The sequence below is a fragment of the Pleurodeles waltl genome, chromosome 11 (genome assembly GCF_031143425.1).
Source record: "Pleurodeles waltl isolate 20211129_DDA chromosome 11, aPleWal1.hap1.20221129, whole genome shotgun sequence".
Classification (NCBI taxonomy): Eukaryota; Metazoa; Chordata; class Amphibia; order Caudata; family Salamandridae; genus Pleurodeles; species Pleurodeles waltl.
In genome coordinates this window covers 562,638,594-562,663,001 of record NC_090450.1, presented here as the reverse complement: position 1 = coordinate 562,663,001, position 24,408 = coordinate 562,638,594, and the positions used below count along the sequence as shown (strand labels likewise).

General features: G+C 40.9%; 1 protein-coding gene across 1 annotated transcript in view; it reads left to right on the top strand.

Annotated features, from left to right (window-relative positions):
* The window catches only part of LOC138265878 (uncharacterized), a 194,768-nt gene that overhangs the window by 65,599 nt on the left and 104,761 nt on the right, over window positions 1-24,408 (top strand). The window contains exon 3 of the mRNA XM_069213998.1: window positions 19,410-19,575. Coding sequence (XP_069070099.1) covers window positions 19,410-19,575 — 166 coding nt within the window. The remainder of the gene's footprint in view (window positions 1-19,409; window positions 19,576-24,408) is intronic.

Sequence of the window (24,408 nt, the reverse complement as noted above, 5' to 3'; positions counted from 1 at the left end):
GTCTATTACAAAAGGACTTTGCTTCTCATGGGAACGAAATCTGAAAGAAGACTTCACGTTATGAGAAAAATATTTTACTTTTTTATGTGACTGCAAAATGCAAGCTCTACAGGCCTTACGCTAACAGAGAAAAAATATAAAGTGCATTTACAACATTTTAGTAAAACGCATGTAATGTGCACACTTACAAATTCAGTGTTAGAAATAGTTCTAGCTGGCAGTGGTTTGCACCCTGTCCAAGTAGGGACCCTCACTCTAGTCAGGGTAAGGGAGTCACACAGCTAAGATAACCCCTGCTCACACCCTTGGTAGCTTGGCCCAAGCAGTCAGGCTTATCTCTGAGGCAGTGTGTAAATTTTGTGAACACACAAGGGTAACACAGTGAAAACACCACAAACATACTCCACATCAGCTTAGAAAAATAGCCAATATTTATCTAAAACCAGACCAAAATGACGACAATCCAACATACCCAAGTGAAGATACGTATTTTCAAAGATTAAATCTTAGTAAAGCACTTAGAAATACAATAGCTCCAACTGGGCTATCGTGGTGCCTTGACGGGGTCATTCCCTGCAGTCCGAAGCCACTCATGAAGGAGTGCGGGTTGGTCACGGAGTCACACAGACCCCAGGTAGAGTACCTTCTAATTCAATAGGGAAACCAAGATATTGCCCGAGTTGGTTAGGTGAGGCATTGCTGGAGCCGTTACTGCATCTGTTCCTTACTGCTATTGGTGAGGTGAGGTGAGGTGAGGTGTCGGTTCCTTACTGCAAGGCAGGAGAGGTTGGGTGTAGGTTCCTCATGGTTGCAGGGGAGGTGATGCAGCATCTGTGGTGAGGCATCGGTTCCTTACAACCCGGCAGGGTTGGTGAATCCAGGTGGTCAAGATGAGGTGTTGACTTTACAGTGATCACACCACAGGGCCACAGGTAATGCAGCAGCGTTACGTGTCCAAATGTCATTGACATGGCACTCGTGCAATGGAGGGACTTCGGAAACGCTGCAACGCTGTCATGCCTGTGTTGCACGTCGTGGTCGTTGCACTCCCCGGGAACCACAGCTCCTGTGCAGGCCAGTGGCCAGAGTCTGAGCGCAGTGCTGGTTCTGATGTTGCTCTGGAGTCAATGTGCTTAGTTTCTTCTTAGTTGCACCAGAGCTCACTTCCAAGGGCCCAGAAACTGGATTTGACACTACTTGGCAAGTCAGGACTCTCAACAAAAGAGCCCAGGCGCCAATAGATGAAGTCTTTGATGTTCCTGAGACTTCTTAATTGGAGGCAAGCTCCATCCAAGCCCTTGAATGATCTTTGGAAGCAAGATGTAGAACACAAAGTCCAGTCCATTCACTCCCAGAACAGAAGCAGCAGGCCAACAAAGCAACAGGCAGAGTGGCAGCCTGCCTACAACATCCAGCTCTTCTTCCTGGCAGAATGTTCCCAGTCCAGAAGGTTTTCTAACTTTGTGGTGTCAGGGGTCCAGTACTTGTACGCCTTTCTGTCTTTGAAGTAGGCAAACTTCAAAGAGAAGTCTTTGTAGTACACAAAACTCTGCCTTTCCTGCCCTGGTTCCAGACACACTCCCGGTAATTAGAGACTGCTTTGTGTAAGGACAGGCACAGCCCCGATTCAGGTGCAAGTGTCGGCTCCTCCCACCACTCTTGCTCAGGAAGACCCATCAGGATTGTCAGGGCACACCTCAGCTCATTTTGTGAGTTGAATGCTGAAATGCAAGCAATTGCCTATTTAAAATGTTTGTCAGTGCAGCTTTCTATGCTAGTTTATCACTTTTTTACTTTTATAAACTTAAACTGTCACCTCCTGATTACTTTTGTGACACAAGGGAGAGCACTAACTGTTAATCTGTATGAGTTCCATTGTTTACCCAGTCTAATAACACCTGATGATGGACTGTACCAAAGGCTGCTGATAAATCTTAGATCAGCTCGTAGGAAGATTAACATCTGTTTACCATTGCAAATCAAGTGCTGCTACCACCTTAGTTCTGGCTCCTGAGTGGAAGCCTACTTGAAGATGATGTAACATGATTCCACAAAGGTGAATGCTTTACGAAAGACCATACTTTCTGATAACCCAAATAAGTAGGGAAACTGGGATGTAGCGCAATGAGCCAGGACTTCAGAATCTAGTCCCACTTCTACAAAGGTGTAACAGCTGCAACAGCAGCTTAAACTTGTGACCGACTAATCCAGATGACAAAAACACATTGAGAATGGCTTTAGAAGATCTGAGTTCCAGCTTAAGTAGATCCTCAAAAAATACTTTTTGTAGGGGATCTTTAGGACAATCAGAAGGTCTACTTCCATCCTCCAACTGGAGAAAATCCGTCTGAGGGGAGGAACCTCTTATTTGCCTGCAGTTCTAATTAACTCCCAAGCATGAAGAGTTTGTGAGAGTAAGCACACCTGTCAGTATGACGTTCATAATTGTTCTGATTCACTCTTTCAAATGGTTTACAATTAGATCAAATTTGCCAGAGTCCTAATTGGCAATGGAGGTCATGGGTCCTGTAGTTCTCTGATAGTAGAGAAAATGGCCACCAACCTATTGGGGGCCATACAAATTCTTTCTAACAGTTTCTGTTCTTCTAGTTGGGACACTTCTGTTGTATTTGGACAATTTAGTGTCTTCTTAAGCCTGTTCTTTCAGTAGGTGTTTCAGAGTGCTTCTCTGTTCCAAAAAATATATGAGGAAACATCGCCAGGCAGTCCTGTATGCAGGAGCTGAAACCCTCACATATCTTATGTGTCATGCTTCATCATAGGGTTGCTCCACGTCAGACTGGCACTGCAATATCAGACAGGCCCCACAAGGGGGCACTTTGCCGAAGATCTTTACTAATAGTGTGTGTCACAGTGAAAAGCACATAGGAATAAATTTAAACCTACTGGCAAAGACCTAGAAAAAACAGGAGAGACGGGGCAAAAAAGTTAAAATTGCCTCGGGAACCTCCAAACCCTGGTTTATTGAACATGGCAGGGTCCTGGACAAGATTAAAAAACATTGTTGAGTAAAAGGGAATAATGTACCCACACTGTACTCAAAACATGGTAGAAGGAACTTGTTTCAACTGAAAAAGGTCAACCTTTTTCGCGCCTCACAATAGTACAATGGAGCACCTTCTGAACCACACGAATTGCAATACCCAGAACTGCATTTACATGATCACCTGCCCATGTTACTTACGGCATACTGGTATGACAAAGAGGCCTGTGAAGGTCAGGATTAATGAACATCGTAGTAACATTGTGGTGGGTTGTCCTTGACACTCCAAACCGTTCCTCTAAATCCCTATTAGAAGTAGAGAAACGTTGGGTCTTTAAATTGGGTACCCTTCTCCACGGTTTAAACGATGATATACCGTGGATGACCCTTTCTACCCCGTGAGCTCCTTATATATTTTCAGTGAAGACAATTTTCCTTTTTTTCCACTGGTTTTTCTATATTTTTGCCTATCGGGCAAATTTAACTATTGCTAGGGCTCGCCTCCTCCAATGTGTACCTGTCTTTGACTGAGCATATGATTATTGATTTTTGGTCTTGTTCTGGACCCTACTGAGGGTTGTTTTTATCTCTTATTCTATCTGATTTGTATATATCTCATAATAGATCAACTTTCCTGTTTTTGATTGACTTTTTTTTCTTGGATAATTACTTATCTCGATAGACTGCACTAATGAGGCTGTCAGCATTTTAGATGCTCTTTATTTCATTGATTACTCTGTTTCAGTATGAGTTTTCATGTCCCTGGTGTTATGACGATAGTCTGTTGTTTGTTTCCACCATTCCTCGCAACGAGGATCACTCAGTCCTTCAACTATTTACCACATATTACGAGTACCGCCTCTCACTTCAGAGGCTCGCTACTGGTTGGGCGCCCTCCACGTTGACCTGTCCATTAAACCGGGTAGCCGCGTTCGGTCTTTATTCTTCGGGAACGTGGCCCTGGGGTAGGTCTCTGGACACAGACTAACGCATGAGCATATGAGTACCATGATTCTTTCAGTACGCATCTTTCTGTATTTTTCTAACATTCCTTTCCATTGGCCTTTATGTTACAGTCACAATACCTGATCGCTTTTAAAGCACAACGGATATTTATTTGTCCTTCGATCATGCAGATGCTTCGTTACTCCGTTGTGGATACTTATTGTTACAGCATTTACAACGTTTGGGTCATTTTTGAACAGTGGGTCTCGGATGTACATTGTGGCTAAGCACAGTTTTAGGTACATATAATATTGCCATCTTTCTGTAACATCGAAGAGATGTTTTTGTCAATGCATTTATTTTCACCGGGCAGTGTAGCATAATATTTAAGTTGAATAGCGATTGTGCTTTCAGAAGAACACTCTTTTAAAATACCTACAGAGTGGTTTCTTTCGATGTATAGCATTCTGCATACATTCTCATGTGTGAGGTCCTGTTCCCATTATATTACATTGTTGTTTTTTGTTCTTTACCCTTCTTGCTTACTCAGATACGTTAGCCTAGTGGCACGCCTTGTCCCATGAAGTTGTCTGTAATTTAGGATAGGTAAGCAGTGCTTTGTTGCTATTCATTTGTCTTCCGACCACCCAATATGGTAGTATAATTACACTGATTGGTCTGTTATTTTACATTTTCATAATTTTTATTCTCACCTGGTTATCTTTGTTCCATTTAATCTATTGTATAATATGGTGGCTATGTTTTATTTTTTCATTCACAGGCTCTTCTAGATCACATCCATCTGATGTGAAACTTTTGTGAGTAAGTCAACCTCATTTTTGTGCTTCTTTTTTATTTGCTCATATTTGGTATTATTTCCACAGAGTTCATATTTAAGTTCAGGAGAAGTTATTGTTTGTTGGATCCCGAAGAAGCACCTTATGATCCGATTGGACTATTGTGAGGCGTGAAACATGTTGACTTTTTTTGGTTCAAACAAGTTCCTTCTACGATGTTTTCAGTAGAGTGTTGGTACATTATTTCCTGTTTACTCTACAATGTTTTTTAATCTTGTTCGGGACCCTGCCATATTCAGGAAACTAGGGTTTGGAGGTTCCCAAGGCAATTTTAACTTTTTTGTCCCTTCTCTCATGTTTTTTCTTGGTCTTTGCCAGTAGGTTTAAATGTATTCCTGTGTGCTTTTCACCACGGCACGCACTATTAGTCAAGATCTCCGGCAAAGAGCCCCCTTGTGGGCCCGTCAGATATTGCAGTGCCAGTCTGACGAGGAGCAACCCTATGATGAAGCATTACATCTAATAAGATGTGTGAGGGTTTCAGCTCCTGCATATAGGAGTGCCCAGTGATATTTCCTCTTATATATTTTTTGGAACAGTGTATTTTTGTTAAATATCGAGATAGTTAGGGAGAGTGTACACTGGACCATTGATTCTCCCTGTCCTTCTCATGATCGTATATCAAAGTGCTTCTCTTCAGAAGTGCTGATATTTCAATGGGACACCAATGCCACTTTTCAAAAGGGATACTATACATATATTACAACAGTTTTCACACTTCACATCATGGCTGCTAGAGTTTTAAATGTACTGTCAGAACACCTCTCTGTAGCAATAATAATTCTTAGAGAAACAAAACCATGACTTGTTGGTAGGACTGGACCTCTCACCCTGAAGACCAGTGTTTTGAAAGGGTAAAGATTTTGGATTCCTCTTGGACATTCTCGAGCTCCGTGCTATGGTGTGTGTGTGAGGCAGCTGAGGGCAAGCTTTTCTCCTTCAAAGGACACAAGTAAGACAGAAGCGCTTCATGCTTCTTTTACAAACACTGAAGAGGTACAGCATAGACCTCAGCAGTGCAAGCTTCTCTGATACTCACACTCCCCAGGTACAGTTAGCAGCAGTATTTCACAAAGACATGTACAGTACAGGATAATCTTAAATCGTATTAAACATACCAGTTTTTGTGTGCTATTTTACTTCAACATGTGTTTAAAATCCGTAGGCAGTTTTATGATAGTTAAATAACAGCACTTTTTGACTTAGTTGTGGTTTTTATTTGGTGCAGGCTCCGGTTGCCTGGCCAACTCTGGATTGTGAAGATTTTGGCTTTTCACACATGCATGTGTTCAATTTAATGCCAAGAATGTGAGTGACTGTTCTGTGCTCCCAAATGGCTATTGAACTGCTCAAACAGAATTTTTAATGCAGTTCAATTCAAGGTATTATGAGCTAGATGCCAGGGCCACCTGCTCACCCCATTCCCATTTTTTAGGCCCTGCTACCATACAAATGGGGTTCCCATCTGCTAGTTCTGTCAGCCTATTGAAAAAAAGGTGGGATCTTGTGTAGATAAAGGAGTGCAAGTAGAAATAAGAAATAATTAACAGGGAGGTAATAAAAGAAAGTCCCTCACGCACCATCTGTGAGTGAGAACTGTTGTGCCTGAAGATCCAAGTACCCCTTTGTGCCCAGGTGCACAAACAGCACGTTTAGGGTGGGCTCTGATTGTGGCCATATTTAGATCGACTTTTTCTACCATCTGACCATGCCGGGTTAGTCGGCAAGGACCGGGCCCCCTGCAGCCAGCCACAGGAGGCCTTTTGCCAAAAATGCAATAATTGGTATTCTTTTTGCTTTTATACACGAGCACTGCTAACAAGACCTCAACTGATGTGCACAATTATATTGCATATTTTGGAGGTATGTGGTGAATTGGTGATGAGCGGGCTTGATGTGTGGTTTGAGAGGATGGTCATAAAGGTGCATGGATTCAAAATGTTATGAAGTATGGAAGACTGAACACCATTTTGAGGTGATCTAACTGAGATCCTATACTGTGCAAAGGATGTCTTACAAGGGTGAAATATTTTCATAAGTGTAACATTGGCTCAAATACAGTGGCTTAGCCAGAGATGAATGCCTCTTTAGGGAAATCATGCGAGGGCCTAAGAGACAAAACAATAATAAGAAAAGTCACTCAAATGAGTGAAAAAATCAGATGAAGAGAAATGAAGACCTATAATCTCAGGAGGGGTAAGCAGCCTATGACCCTCGGTCTACAAACTGGAAAAAAACAAAACGTTAAAATCGACAATAGGGATTATGTGTCTGATATATACCCCTTGTTTAAGGTAATGGAAAAGTTTGAACATTCAGCATGAAGATAATTCATAGTATAATGACCTACAGTAGTCTGTACCGCGAATTCTCTGTACGGTCATCCTTTAGAGGTCATTAGTTGACCTAAAATTGTTCTTTAGTGATGCCTCATGTTTTCAAGTATATATACACTTTTGGTTTCTGCAGGAGTAGTTTGTGTTTTCTTGTTTTCAGTACCCTTGGGTAAAGTTGCTGGGGTGTTTCCACAAGTGAAAACAAATCTAGAAATACCTCCTACTACTCAAGTTATTTAGGGTGGCTCAAATGGAGAGCTCAATATAAATGGAGACCTTTCTTAAAAGCTGTTGTACAGTTCCTACGAGTTTAATCGGACTGTGTATTATATCAACAAGAACTTCACAGTACAGAGACTTAATCTTTATAAATCATCCCTTAAATGTTGGTTTATTTTGTTAGGCTAGCTCACAGTACTACATCTAAAACCCCAACCTGACCAGGGTAATAGATGTTCTTGTTACCTTGAAAATGACATCTCTGATTCCCAAGGAAACAAATCAAACACATGTGTTTTAATGTTACATGCCCAAGGTATACACAAGAAAGATACAAAAGTGCATTCTCAAAACATTTATTGAAATAAACATATTCTTTCAAAGAAAATGTGAGCTGTGATTTTTATACAGATGAGACACAACAATGTAATCCACATTTTTAGGATGGTGAACAATACAACCATAATTTTTTACTAATGTTGCTTTTCTCCTATCTGTTACTAATAATATATTAATGAGAGCATAGAAGAAGTCCTACCTACCAGATCTGTTGGGATATTCTAGCCCCCCTCCCTCATAACTTTGCCCTAGTTGTCAAGAAGCCTGCATACGGAGACCGGCTATCTCTTTGCAGGATGAAGATCGAGGTCAGCAGTGCTGCATCGCAGTTACAGTGGTTCCATGATAGTCCTGTCATAAAGTGCCATTCCCAGATTGTACAGAGTGTTTATGTAATTAAACACTGACTTTAACACACTGTGGCAGAGATGCAGAACAGCTACTTTGATGTGTCTAGCATATATATTTTGCTACTAATGAGCATAGCTACAAAAACAAGGGCACCATGTTCTGATTGTACTACCCTGGACTAAATGTGCAGAATACAGGATGACAATGTCTACCAAGAATAAATTGCGTATGCAGCACATTCTTGTGTTAGTATAAAATATGTAAAAAGTCACCATTAGAAAAAAAAGGTCAAGCTTAAATGGCGATCTAAAATGAAACTAAGTGTGGGCCCTTCAACACCCTCCCCTTAGTGAGAAATTTGTCTACTCGAGTACATGGTATCCCTAAATAAATTTTAAAAAAATATATAAACAGCCTTTTATTGTACATTAAAACATATATTAATAACCTAAGCAAATACTGAAAGCCATAAAAATTTTAAATAAAAAATTATGCAAGATATTATAAATGAATAAAACTAATTTAAACAAAAGCCAAATTAAAGAGTTTAGGAGCCCACCCGGATCCCAGGGTGTCATTCCTGAAACAATTGCGATGTCTACAATCATTTGGGCCAAGGAAGGAGCCCACATCTACAGACGACAATTCCACAGGGTCATGAAGACTAGCACGGTCGTTACCAGCCATTTGTCAGAAGCTGAAGGCTTTGGTGCCAGAAGTGCAGCCTCAGAAGAGGAGCCAGACTCCATAGTACCTAGAGTGGAAGCATCCATCCAAAGTGGTGAAGGTGACTCATGATAGGTATCAAACAGTGGAGGGAGCAACACTGTTGGTGCACCTGTAAGGGAAGCATAAGCAGATTCATATCCATAGACTGCGACCATTGCGTGGCAAGGCACAAGTGTAGTGCACACTCAAAAGCACATCATAGACAATGAAACACAGGCTGTGCACTCTGAAACCACACGGGCTGGAAGGACAGAGACCAGTTTTCGTTCATCTCCTGTATCAAGGACACTCCAAAGTGCTGTACCATGCATTCAGTAGCACAGAAGAACGTGTGGCAATTCCATCACCATTTGGGCTTGTTGTGGAACATCCATTGCAACAAAAATTGAACCAAAATAGCAATCAAGAGGACCAAAACAAGCACAATGTCTCCAATAATGCTTTACAACATGGTGTGTAATGAATCCCTCCAAGTACAGTCTGAAACGCAGAGACAAATCAAGACCCATTCGCTTAAAAAAAAAAAAAAAAAAGTGTGCCACTCCTGTGGTGGTTCAAGTATTAAAAATACACTCAAGCGCACTAAAATGCTGTGGCAAGTTAATGTGCAAAACCGATTGCTTGTCTAAGGAAGATTGGGCTATTTGATGATCAAATGTTTCTGACGCAGATGTTTTAGAAACAACAAGGTCTTCATTCAGCTTAACTTATCAAATTTAATTTTAGAAATGGGGACTTTTTCCTACAAGGTAACTTCCCCAGTCATGTTTTTATGAGGTTGCATAATATTCATACAGCAACTTGCGACCTTGGAAACTGTAGTCACATATAGGACACCTGGTTTCGTCCTGCAGCAACCTTAGTTGTTTAAAATAAAGTAGTTTTTGATTTATAGGTAACAGAAATACAGATTTAATCAAAGGTACAGGAACTCATTTATAAATAACCCGCTAAGTTAGCTATTAATGCATTACAAACTTCATGAAGTGTTAACTCTTTACAAACTAAAGAACAGCCCAAAGAGATTCAACATTGTTTTCCACTTATTAAAATCTCTTTGTCCCTATTCATACATCAGTCATTGAAGGGAAGAATCCAATTTTCATGTAAAACAATTTCCACCCATCTGCTCTTATGTGCCTACTTGAAAATATTCCAGACATGTGCAATGACACGTAGATAAAACTTTGAATAAACCAAACGGCAGACAATGTTTCAGCTACAGAATAGCTCATCTAAGCACTCTATATAAAGCATGGTGTAGTTCGCCTCTTTTTTTTTTTTTTTTTTGCAATGACCTGTTGAATGCATGATAAATTATATGTCAAAAACAATTCTCATTCAAATATTTTCATGGCACTTTGATTTTAAAACCTGCAGTGCTCAACTCAGTTGTAAAATCAATCACAACTGACTTTGACCATGTTGAAGCATAGGCATTTTGTATGATCTCAAATACAGATGATACGATATTATTCAATGAATAAATATGATTAGATGAAGTGATCATGCCATTCATGTCAACGGCCACTCCTTTTCCAAATTTTCCTTCGCGAATGTCGCAACTGTTCAACTTATTATTGGGAAATGTTCTAAATGTCATTATCTGTGGCATATATGAAACGCTTAGGACCTGACAAATCTTGTAAATCCATATTATCTGAAAGAAGAGGAGTGTTGCTTGACTGCTGACAAGGTGGAATGTTCTAGCCGTTGCTGGCATAAATTTCCTGTGCTATAGGTAGTTAACACACAAGTGTTGTGAGTGAATATACCAGGGTTCTGGTATTCTTGCTTTAAACCCTGTGGAAGAGTTGAAAAAATGTGAATCCCATCCATTCGTGTCCACGGGCCTCCTTAGCCCTTCTGAACCAGAAAGTGAAGAGTTAAATGTACCATTCTGCACCATTTCATTAAGCTGTTCTTGTTTTTAATTAATGTATCATTGCAAATTGTTAAACCGTGCAACAGAGGGAATGCTAGGTGTATTTAATTTTTTTTATATTGGCTCATCCAAGACACAGTCTGCTGTACGGTTTTATTTAAAGAGATAGTTTGTTGAGGAGTCTGGCAAACCCTAAATAAAGCATCAATGCTCCGGACCTGCCAGTGTTGTGTACCCCAAATTGATTTCAAATCAATATTGTCTTTCCTATAATTATAATTCTTCAGGGTCGATTGGGAAGTAAACTAATGGGGAAAAATAAATTTTGTTTATGTAAGACTGTTTTTCTGAGGTGGGGAAGAAGTAAGCTTATAATAAAACAAAACTGGGTCAGTAGAGACATGATCAGAAAAATAAAGGAACTTATTCAAGTATGTTTTGGGACTACCTTCAGGTGGTGTCAGTGTTCCGCTGTGTGTGTATAATTAAAAACAGCATGTGGAGTACAAGCTCTGTGTAAATGATGTGCATAGTGATGGTAACAAGAGTTCACCATAATTAGCAGAACTCCAATACAAATCCTCATTTCAAGTACTGCCTACAATTCTAATACCATATTAGAATCCGTCCCAACATCCCATTCTTCAGAAATGGAACCAGGGGTGATCTTATCATCCATAACCATCTTTAAAACATGATGAATTTGCAAAGTTTCTGTGGGACCAAAAATGTCTTAGGGGACCTTATCTCAAACAATACCATCATGGACAGGAAATGCAGTAATGTTCACAAGGCTGAAGTCAGTATGGACCTTATGTGAGGAAGAATGGGGGTGTGAGCACTTCAGCTACCAATTGTGGAGATGAGTGAACTGGGAGATAGTGTCCATTAAACAACAGAAGGAAAACTGTAACAGATCCAATCCAGATGAAGAGAAAAAAACAATGAATGAAAAATCCAAAGTTAAGACCATGGAGTAAGCGGCTAAGTCTGTTTCAATGAAAACAGTGAATGTGCGCCATGCAAGGAAGTATGCAATGAACTCATGGAAAAGTCTTCATTGTCTGCAAAATAACCAGGCAGCCTAAACAAAAACAGGGACCTGATGAGGCTAGGGAGAGCCGATAGATGCCTCCAAAGGCGGTTGATAATAAACAACTTCATTGTTAGAAGCAGCAGTATGAAACTGTAAGCTCACATCAGAAATGTATCCCGTATTAGCATTAGTAACCGTCACAAGTGAAAGTTCAACATCTGAAATTCCCAGCTTGAGAGCAATAATATTAAGACTTCTTTATTCATGTAGAGGGATATCTTGCAGGGCAGGGCGAGAGAATGAGGGCCTACCCAGATACCCTTGCTGCCTACTGTGGAGGACTGGCCACAGGATGTAACTTGATCAAATCAATGAAAGCTTGTTTCTGTTTACAACCAGCAAGCTGTGACAAAATCAGTTGATGTACCTTGAACAGTAAGGACAGGCACCAGTGCATGATAGGATGGGCCAAACTTTCTTGTCTACAATCTTCTCCTGGACTAGATCTCCCAACGTTTGAAATCCAGCCAGAAGTCTGCGGTTGCTCTTTACTTTGTCAGTCGCAGAATGTTTAGAAGTTAAATTGGAGTTCCCACCTCAGAAGTCTTGTAATTCCTTTAAGACAGCCACACATTCAGTTATGTCACAGGGCACATCTGCTGCCACTGGGCCAGAGTTGCCCAAATCTGGAACATACATCCGAACCCCAAAAGACTTTTTAGGGGAACAACCACCCGAAGGTCTTCTAGGCAGATCGTTTAGCATTCTCTGAACTCCATGCAGGAACTGGACCCAGCTACGACCTGAGTCTCTTACTCTAGCTGCTAAGGAATGCTTAGAATCACTGTTCTTCCACTGCACTATCAAATTTCCTTCAGGATCCTAGGGAGAAGAATAATGCATAGTGACAACCAGGGTCCCCATGGAATCCCGGTAAGCGTGGAGTCAGATGTCGGTCCCTGATACGAGTGGAATGCGGCCACTACATCGGTATCTCTAAAGACCTGCAAATCTTTATAAAAAAAAAAAATATAAAAAAAAGTTTGAGTTTCAGCTGATCAAGTGGCTACACCCATAGAAATTGAGAACATAAATCAACAGCCAGTAAGATACATTTAAATGTGCGTTCTGTATAGGGTGGTCTGCAGTGATCTAAATAGACCTGTTGTATGTCTTGTTTGAAACTGAGGTGTCTGCGTTTGGCGTGTAATGGTGGAACTTTTAATTTGTTGTCAAATGTAACAACAAAGGACATTTTCTTAGTCTGTTGAAGACCCTGCCACCAATATTGTTTCTATAACAAGAAAACTGTAGCAGCCACCCAACCGTGGTCAGACTCTGGTCCTTCATGAGCAGCAATTATTAATTCTAACCTGCAGTCCTGTTTGGGTATCACTCAATCACCCACTCCGGAATGCGGGCAAAACAAATCTTTTTGGCACTCAACAGATAGTAATATTTTGCTGGATCGTTTGGAGGTAGGGGTGCACAACTAGCCAAAGCAGTGACCACATATCAGAATAGATAATTACATTTTTGCTGCGATCAAGTAATCACACCAACAAACACTCTGAAATCCACTTTTGTAGGAATGTCATGAGCCAGTGGCAAATCATTTTTAGGAGCTGCCACCTTCCCCCAAAGCAGCTTATGCTTGATAGTTCCCTTTTTTAGAATCTCTGAATCCATTCAAGCACCAATAATATAAATGTATTATTAAAGGACTGGGCGCAGTAATTGGATCCAGAATTCTCTACACTTGTGTGATTCCATATTCTGCAATGCCAGAACCATAGCTTTCAATTCAGCCAGCTGAGTGGTACAGTCACTCAAGCTTCTGTATATGTCTTTTGTGCCTGAAATACAAATTTTTTCATGACCCTTTTTGCTGCAGCACATTCTGCTGAGTACTTATGCTTTGTACCAACTGCAGGCTGGGGTGACCATCGGTATAAACTATGTAAGCATACTGATCCACAGGCAAAATTTCACTGGCCTTGGGGTGGTATTGTTCATACTGCAGAAATTCCTGTGTTCTCAATGTAGGATCAAAGACATAATCTGCATCAATAACTGCTATGAAGTGGCCCACTGGGTCCATTGTGGATGCAAGGCTTTTGCGTTAGGAACCTACCTTGGTGACGGCCTCCAAGGCTGAAATGGGTGACACAACAATTATGCGTTTCCCCTGATCCAATGAACGTTCTTTTAGGACAGCTGTTTAAGCTGTAGTCCAATTTTTTTTTTTTGTCAATGCAAAACTCCTATCTATGTGATAATAAATGTGATTTCATGTAAACTGTATAGTTTCAACTTCACTAAAGGTGATGTGTATCCACTGGTATCCGCAGTTTTCCATGAGTTCATTGCAGATCACTAAATTAGTAGTGTTAATGTTAACACATGTGTGTAAGTGGTTTATATGCAAGCATGTCTGTTTGTAATGGTCTGAGAACAGTAGTATATCCAGTACTCCAATGTTGATTGGAAAAATCAGTGTAAATTAAATTGTACAACAGTTTGAACCGTTGTGCATAATCTGGTATGTATGCTCTAGCAAAGTTTACAAAGACTACAAGTGATTGAAGCTTTTTTTAAAGGTATTTTGTAGCTGTAAGAGAACACACTTCTCTAAGACTTTTGGTGCAAGGCTTCTGCCTCCAAATTACACCTCTTATCCTAAAAACAGGACACTGAGAAAAGCCATTTTTGATTTTGTAAAACTTCATTTATAGCCATGGTGATCAAATCCTCAAATTATGTGACCCACTGTGGCCAAATGTGTGTTTGAATCCTCATCTGTGAGCTAAATTTTATCCACGTAAGAAAATGCTTCTGAGTCAATTTCTTGTTAAATTGATGTTCGTCAGACAGCAGACAGATCCGGACTGTTCTCATTCTCCTGTGGGAGCCGTACAAATCTTCCTTGGGTCCCTAAAGCGGTGAATGCAATTTAGCTTCTCCTTTCAGGCACTATATTATGACAAAAAAACTTTAGAGATGTCCAGTGTGGCTTTGTATTTTTTTCATTTTTTACAAATCATATTGTTCATTAATCTGTGCTGTGGGAATTTTGTATAGCAAAGGTCCTTGTATGAGAATATCTATAGCCTAAGACTATGTAATAAGAATGATCTGGCCTAGCTACGGGAAATAATAGATTATTCATTGAGGAGATACAAGACTCAGTCACACCTTGATATTTTTATTGTGATAGAATCTCACTAATGGGGTGTTTAGCCTCATGTTGAATAGGGCATTGTGGTTGCAGTTGCGGGCTGGACCTTATAGGTATAGGATAAGGCTAGACCTTATCCCAGTCTGCTTAATTGCGATATAATGCTTGGACTTGTGCAGGTGTCCATTCTACAACATATGCTTCTTTAACTTCCTTGGGAACAAGACCAGAAAAGGATGGTGGTAATGATCCTCCCCCTGTGTGACTTTTCTAACAAATTCAGGCAGCCAATCTACCTCTCCCAAGAAAACGTCACATCCATTAGTCAAATTCTGGGAGAATATTACTTTAATAGTACATTGTATATCACAGTAATTTGGATGTCTACATCTTAAAATCAATCAGGAGGGCTTAGCCACTGACCTGGAGTTCCAAACTGAATATAGCCCTTCGTTGGTTTCCCTGTCAGAAACCCTGGAAGATTATGGTGAACTACTGTGATGTCTGCTGCACTGTTGAACAGAGTTTTTTCACTCACAGCTTGCTCACAAGAAAAGTTGTGAGTATTTGTGGCTCATGCAGCAGAAATTCCTGCCACTTTTTTCTTTTTAAATTGTGGATTTTGTTGTGGAATATTTTTTTAAATTTTTTAAGATGAGGCCAAAGGAGTGTTGAGAGTCCGCATTTGGTTTCACATATTCTTCGTGTTTGCATTTGCCTCGTCCCCCCTCTATCTGACTTTTTGTCTGAAGAGTCCTGAAAGAAACTATGGGGACGTGTATTAAAATTCTGATACCTATCAGGCTGTTTTTATTGAATCATGGTTACATACATTTTAATGTTTTTCAGAGGACTCCAGTTACAGATATCCAATCTGTGTTTGTTTTACGTTTTTTTATTTTAAATGTTTATTTTTATCCTAGTGGTTTTTAGAAGACGCTAGTGTCTGCTTGGTAGTATCTGTATCAGATTTTGTTTTCATTTGTGGCTTACTGGGCCTAGTTCCCAAATTATCATGACCCTTAGATGTATAGGTCTCAGGAATATTAGGTAACTGACGCTCCTGGTCCACAATGGGAACCAATTAAAGATGTTGGTGTATCGCCAAGCAAGCTGCCTTCCCTTTTAATATTACTTCAAATTGTTGAGGATACTGTGGGAAAGGTGCCCATTCATTTCATTCCCCATAATCAGGGCAAGTGCTGCCCAGTGTTCATTCTGAATTTCCTCATGCACTTCAGGCAAAAGTGAAATTGATTGGGTACCTTGTGTGATAGTATATATGGCAGTAACGATATTACCCATGTGACACAATCTTCAACTGTTGGAAGCTTGCCAAGTGTAAGAAACATAGTGAGAATTCAAACATTTTTTTGGGTCAGATATGAGGAAAAACCTCTTCAAGCTGATATGTTTTTTTTTTTTGTTAGCAATCCAAAATGGGATTTTCTCCCGTTTGTTGGGGGTTTTACCTATAATGGTATTAATAGTACCTGGACTAAGGTCTGTGGGTGCCCAGCTTGAAGAGCCCTAGCTGTGGCAGTAGTTACAGCACACACAACAAACTGCATTAGGGGTCTGTATAGCCTAAGGGATTAGAATAGCAAGCATATCAGCTTGATTTAATTGTTGTGCATTTGGATATGGCATATAGCCTGCCAGTGCTGGCCAGTGACCCCCTCACTACTGAGAGAACCGAATCTTACATGTCAAACTGTATGTTGGAGGGTGCCTTGGAACCAGTTTTGATCCTGATAAGTTAATGCTATTTCTAAGTGTTCATAAGGTCTGTATGCAGCTGGAATAGGAACTGCAGTATGTATGTGAAATGTTTGTGTATTGACATCAACTGCAGGAAAATTAACCCAGAAATAAACAAATTTGCATCTATAAGCTGTGTGCTTCAACCACAAAGGTAACCTCTCCAGTGCCATTGGGAGAGCCCATCAGCAGGTAAATTTACCTTTACCACCTATCTACAATTAAAAGGAAAATTCATTACTTGTGCCATATTTAATTAATGGAATTCAAGGAAAGCAAACACTATATTGAGTAATCCTTTTAAAAGTTCAAGTTTGAACATCCTAAAGACAAATCTGTCCTTCCTGTAAAGCTGAGAAGGATAAATTGTTTTCAACCGGGACATCACCATATAGAGGTTAAAAAGGAGCCCTGGGCACACACAAGGAAACTACTTTGGACACGCATTAAATAAGTATCTGACCTAGAATGCCGGAGATACCATGTTACACTGTTCCTACGAGTTTAGTATGACTGCGTAGTAAATCAACAAGAACTTCACAATATAGAGACTTAGTCTTACTGTATCATCAGTAGATGTTGGTTTGTTCTGCTAAGGTAGTTCACAGAACCACAACTAAACCCCCTACCTGATCAGGATAACAGATGTTCTTGGTAACCTTTAACATGACCACCTCATTCCCAAGGAATTTGTTGAAATAGACCTAACCTTTCCGTTTGTTACCCTTGCATGCCAAAGTTATACACAAGAAAGATACTAAAATGCATTTTCAAAACATTTATTGACCAAATCGTGTTCTTGTGAAGAAAAAAGAAAATGTTAGCTGCAATTATTAAATGAGACAAATCAATGTTATGAGCATTATAATGGTGACCAGTACAAACAATTCAACCATGATAATTGTTACTAATATTTTGGCGCTCCTATTAATTGCTACCACTATATTAAGAGAGCATAGCAGGAGTACCTGCTGCCAGATCTGTTGGGATTGTCTAACGCCCTACTTGGTCCTGGGTGTTGAGAAGCTGGTCTATGAATGCAAGCTATCTTCCTTCGTAGGTTAAATGTTGGGGTCATCAGGGCTGCATCTCGGTCACAGTTTACAGCGGTTCCATGATAATTCTGGCATGAAGCGTTTCTCTCAGTGTATCATGGAGGCTGTTGATATAATAAAACATTATCGTTTTCTAAATGTGGCAGAGATGCATGACAGCTACTTTGGTTTGTCGAGCATAAACGGGTTGCCTCCTAATCAGTGCAGAACAAAACATGGGCATTGTGTTGTGATAGTACGATCCTGGACTAAATATGCATATACAGGGCGACAATGCCTACCAAGAATAAATGTGTATGCAGCACATTCTGATGTTAGTGGAAATATGTAAAAAGCCACCATTAGAAAAAGATGTTAAGCTAAAACAGAATCCTAAAATGGAGAATAAGCACCTGCCCTCCAACAAATCAATTTAGTGTTGAGGAGTATTGTTTCCCTCCAGGCAAAGCAAGTAACACAGGTGACATGGGTCATGGATGAGGGTGGCTAGCTTCAACCTCAAAGCAAGTCCTTCTACAGGAGGAGAAATAGTGTAGTGTTTGGGTGACATCCTGTGCCTTACTGCCACAGATAAATCTGGGGTGGTTCTATTTTGCTGTAACCGGGATTCTGAAAGGAACCTTCTAGTGTCAATAGTGGCTGACCTGAAACCAATCCTAAGAAAATGCGGACACATTCCAGTCATCATTTTACTCCAATGAGTGGTATTTCCTTTTCATGGTCAGTGATGTTTTACAGTAGAGGTTTCCCAATATTCATTGCAAGAGAAATCCAGCATATTGGAATTTGTAATACATTAGTCAAGCCTTTATGCAACACCCAGGCTCTGTTGAACACCTATGTCTTCCATCTGGCCAGCATATAGTGCACCTGTAAGATGTTCCTCACCTCCTGGCGAGGGCGTTCAGCAAGAAACACAATTGAGAACTGAAGTGTAGGCTAAGGTGCATGTTATTTTAATAAGCAAAAAAGAAAACCTGAACAAAAGACCAATGATTGTCCAAGACGTGGGAGTCTAGTACCTCCAAGCTTTTTTTGCTATATCCCTGATTTTGTTCAGAGATATTCTAACTCTGATACTGTCAGATATATAACCAGGGGGGGGAGGGGTGTGCATGTGCATCTCCACACAATGGGAACCATACTAACTTATTGCAGATAAGCTAATGAGGCTTTTGTATTGTCCAAGATACAGACTATCCTGTTCTGGCATAGAGAAAACTAAAATCTTTAATCTCTAATTTGTGAAAAAACTAAGGGAGGGAGGAGGGGAAGAGAGGAGTATGAGGAAGAGGAGGAAGGGAAGGAGGAGGAGGAGGGAAAAAGGGAGGAGGAGGAGTGGGGGGGTGGAGTTGTTGCAGAGGGATTTCCTCTGAGAATTACAATGCATGGACAACCCTTGGAGTAGTGTTAGCTGCTGGTAAATGGGGCCAGGGGAAGGGGTAGAGGGTAGTGAATTACTGAGCTTGTCAGCATAAGGATGAAGCAGATGATAATCTCTTTATGCCAAATACTCCTGCCATATACAGAACAGGAAGAGGTGGGTATGTGTGGAGGTAATCTGAGGGGGAATGGAGATCCTGAATACAATGTTCAATACAGATTATTTGTAACACGTCAGAGGGCAGTGGTCTGTAGATGAGTGTCCCTACAAATTGAGATTGCCTTTCAAAAATATCTTTCTTTAGGACCTCTACTTGTGTGCTTCTTCTAGGAAAATGAGTCTCTGCAGCATCCGGGTCAGTCTTCCTACCTCCACAGTCCTGAACAACCTTCTGGCCTCCAAGATGCTCCCCTCCCGGCACATCTTAATCTAGAGCCATTGACTTCAGACGTGCCAAATCAAGCAATTGAGATGCTCTATGAGAAAAGGATTCAAGGTAAGCAAGGGTTTGATGCTCCACTGATTTGCATGTTAAGGTGTAGTGCTTACCCATTCCCTATACAACTTCTCATTTAGTAAGTGTGCTTTTTCCTTTAAGGAATTATGCCTTACAATGATATTGACTTCGCTGGGCAAGCTGGTTCTTGTTGCACACTACAGAGATCTCATAAAGCCCAGTTTCTAAGCAGTTTTAGTTGAAACGGATTGTTATTTTATGGTAAGAGCAGCTTAATTGCCTTAAACGGTGTTTGAATATCTCTTCACTTTTTTGGTTAAATAAGAAATCCGAAACAAATAACTTCTCTGAACACTTCTATCTGGCATTATTCAAGATCAATAATCTCATCTGATATACAGGAAAACTGAAAGATATCCTTAGTGTGTAACTTTTTCACACGTTTGCAAATTGTATTTTGGCTGTACTTTCCTTGAACAAAAAGGAGTAAATGTTTGGAAATTCTGACGAAGTCTGGAATTTTCTATTAGGTGTTGAAGGCTTTGGCTACTAGACCTAGAAAATGAGTTGTTCGTAATGGTGTAATGGGTCTCCTAATTCTACCCCAGGTATTGAACCCATCATGCTGCATATTATGCACTGCTAGCTACCTGTTGGGGGATATTGATCTCTAAGCATGTCGTACATATGGCTCCCTCATCCTGGGACATGGGAAATGACTACCTTGTGCTGGTTAATGGCAGGTAGGATACAGTACACTGTGCTGGAGAATGTGGCAGTGGTGTGTGCTGGAGTTCTTTTTCTGGTCAGAAAAGGGGGCAGCATGTGTAGTTTTTGACCACACTCTATCCACTCCATCTCCTGCAGCCTCCTCCCTCCTTGCCTACTGTTGTCTTGTACTAACAGCTGAATGCCAGGGAAATGTCTGAATTGCTATCTGGTTAACAGGCATGTACCATTTCCTCAACTAATTACTATGAAGGTGGTGTAGTCGGCATGGCTGGTGCAGAGCTGCCTCTAGTCTTCCCAAGATGTCTTCCACCATGCCTACTTGACTGTCAGACGACTTGAGAATGGACCCTGGGAACTGAATGGCGGCTCTTGTTAAATGTTGTCCCCCAGCTTTCGCAGCTGTTATGTAGAAAACCTGTTATTGCCACAAAGCATGTATCCTGACCATTTTGAGTTGTTGGAACCCCTTTTAATCCTTGAATCTGGTGAAAACCTAAAGAGGTGAGTGGATTGGGAATCTCATCATGAGCCTGTGGCATAGAGGAAATGCTTTGTGGCAACACTGTTTGAGAGTACCCTGAATATATGGTTGTGCTTTACCTTTTATAGAAGCCTAGAAGAAGGTTTGGCGAGCAGATGGTCATATGCAGCACTTTGATAGAGTGACTGGATCTGTACATGGACTGTATTGATGGTACTAGCCGTTCTTGCGCATCCAATCAATGACCGACTCCACAAATGCTAGCTCAGGTTCGACCACTTGTGCCATAGAATCCACCTTGGTCTAGTAAACGTTTAAATCCAGCAGTTCATGAAACTATACGAGAAATCAATGTAAAGAATGGATTGCTGTACAAAAGAACGTGTGCATGCTTGCTCAGGACTTTTTGGGTGCAGTTATGTGCAGCCATCATGTGTTGCTTCTTCTTGCTAGTGATGTTGCATGTGTGAAGGATGTATTGGATATAATCTTTTGAGTACTGATCTCTATTGTTTGGGGAATGTGTTGGTTTAGATCTTGGCTGTGGCATATTTTTCATTATGCCAGGGCCCGTGACACCGGGTTCCAGTAATATGGTCACCTCCAGTGAACATGTCTGAATGGGTATCACCTTGGCACTGAGTATCATATTTTGGGGACAAGAGGAGTCCTTATGGCGACATGCTCTGATGTTCCTCTGCTGCACAGCTGTGATGCACGTGGGCAGCAAATTTCATTGGCTTGTGTGCAGGGTGGTGTCTCCTGCCCCTCCGGCTGAGTTACCTACAAAGGTGCAGCAGAGAACCTTCAAAAAGCCATGTCTGCTATGCCTCACACTGCTGCACTCCATCATTAGAAGGTACACAGCCTGAATTACTAAAGAAGCTGTTCAGTGCCCTGGTGTTAGACCATCCACAACCAACATCACGTTTGTGGGACTCACTGCGAACTGGTTGACGTTTTCGAGAATGCCAAGTTTTTTTTGAGCACCCAGAATCACAAATGTGTTCAATGCTATTGCTGAGGTTGGTCTACCCTTGACCTGGAAGACCTCGCTTATCTGTCCCATTTTTGGTGATATATCCCTTCCAAAATATCATAGGCCTATATCGCTCCTGGATTCCACTGTGAAGGGGATTGGGCGCATTTTATTGCATAGAATGGAGGATTGGGCCACAGAGAACACTTTTTTATCAGACACACAGTATGTTATCAAGCTCTTCACCTTTCTCTAATTATTATTGGAAAATAAGCAGTTGCAAAAAACGGCAGTTTTTCTCGCATTAAATGGACCGCAGCATTTGACTGTGTGTCATATTCAGAACTCTGGGCCATAATGACGCAGATGAGAATTGAGGAGAAAATAATTGTATTTATTAGAGAATCATACAGGGAGGCTAAGGTTTGTGTGTGATATGATAAGAATGAATGTACTGAGCACTTTAACATAAGAAGAGGAGTAAGGCAAGTATGCGTCCTTGCCCCCCCCCCCCCCCCTTCTTATTTACATCCTATTTAAATAGGATTGATGTAGCGCTAAGGTCAAGTTCCCGTGACATTCCTTATGTGGGATCCTGTCCTATACCCATTTTATCATGTGTGGATGACGCTGTCTTAATTGCGAAAACAGGCAGAGGGCTCCAAGCTTTAATAGATGATTACATAATTTTTAAGCAAGAACTTGATCTGCAAGTTAATTAGTCCAAAACATACACTATGGTATGTGGGTTAAACCCAAGGAGAATACCTGTTAACGTCATTAAGAGTTTTAAGATTATGAAGACGGCGATACTCCCATATTTGGGCATTTTATTTGATAATAAAAATATGTGGGAACCGATGATTTTTAAACAGGGTGGCTATGTTTGATCGAGCCATACAGAGCCTCTATAGGTTTGAGATTCTAAAAATCTATGTTGGTAAATGTGTATCGGTGGCCATATATGGGGCTTGCATTTGGGGGTGGCAGAACGTGAAAGGCATTCAGCTTGTCGAAAATAAGTTTTTGAAAAACCTGTTAGCTGTCCCAGGAAGTTGTTCGAATTCTATTGCCCACAATTAACTGTGTATCTCTTAAATCATGGATTTTAATAATATGGCGCCATCGATGCTTTGGTATGCTGTATGAAAGAGGGAGGAAACCGCTTTAAACAAGCGGATTCTCAAGGACTACCTACGACTTAAAGCGGTCCAGGTAATTCCCTTGTTTGCCTTTGTTTGGGCGATCTGTGAGGAGATTGGTTGCCCTGAGGTGTTTAGGGAGCCTGAATATAGTGTTTGTGTCAACGAGAAATACATTAAGCGCCTTTTTATGACTGTAGCTTAGTCAAAAAGAAGTAGGGAGGAAAGTGTACAACTGTAATAGTTTATAATGAGTTACCCTCTCGTGAAGGACTTCCAGCATATTTTCGCCTTCTACAGGATACGCAACATAAATTTGTCCTGACTAGGTTTCGTTTACACTTTTTGTCCCTCATGTTAGGTTTCCCCGAATACTGTTTTGATCAGGCTGACCTACGCCTTTGGCCATGTGATGGCCAGTCTGCTCAAGACTTTGCACATAATGTTCTTTTGCACATTCTATGGGTGTCCCAAGAAAGCAGTTTTAATTCCCATTCCCAAAAAGCACAGACTGAGCGAGTGTAAGCAAGCGCTGTTGTTTTTACAACATTTTGATTTTGCTCATCGGTATGTAGTAAAGTAGCCTCTTTCATATGCCAGGCAATTAAAATTCGAAGGGCGCTGTGTTTGGGACATGCTTTGCATGTGTGTCAAGTGGCTTTTTTTTTTATATGTATTTTAAATTCGGCTGGTGCTAAATTGTTGATGTTTTATCTTACTTTAGAGAGGGTACTCTTTTAATATTATTATTTTATGCCTATTCTAATGTTTATTTGAATGTTTTTTATCAATGCATTTTATGCTACAGACCTACAGCAAAATAAAGTTACTTCGAATGACCTGACTGATAGCCATTATGGGGTGGGAAATTACAACAGTACAGCCTGCCCTGGTGAGGAGACTCAACAGGGTGATAACAGGTTAGAGAGGGCACTTTGCCAGCCTTCGATAGCAAATCAACAGGAATTAAAAAGAAGGGTTTCTGATAAGAGGCAACACACCAGTTCCATGTTGTGAACCTCCCACCAAATCGAGGTTCTTACAACACCTGCCCCCAGCCCCTCCCAAACGTCATCAGACATGCCTATTTCTAGACCATACCACACAAAGAATCCACAAAGACAGCAACCTCTCCCTCCCCCCCCCCCTTCCCCCCAGAACTAGGGTGTAGTGCAGAGATGTCACCCTTCTCAGCCATTCGTCATCTTTGGCCCCATCTGTGCAAGTTCCCATGTGAAGCTGTGGGTCATGAGACTTCAAATGTATTTCACGGACACCAGTGTAGCGAACAACAGGAAGTGACCCCTGCTGCTGCACCTTGCTGAGAAGACATCAAGCTTTTGTGCAACCTACCAAAGGCAGTCCCCCTCACCTCCTTTCACCTTGGGCACCCTGGTGACAGCATTCAACAATTTTGAGCAAGTGGCCAAACAGGACTATGGGTGATTCTTGCTAGGCAAAGCTCAACAAGACACAAATGAATGAGTTGATGCCTTCTATGTCCATTGATGGAGCTCTCTAGTATGTGTTCCTTGCAA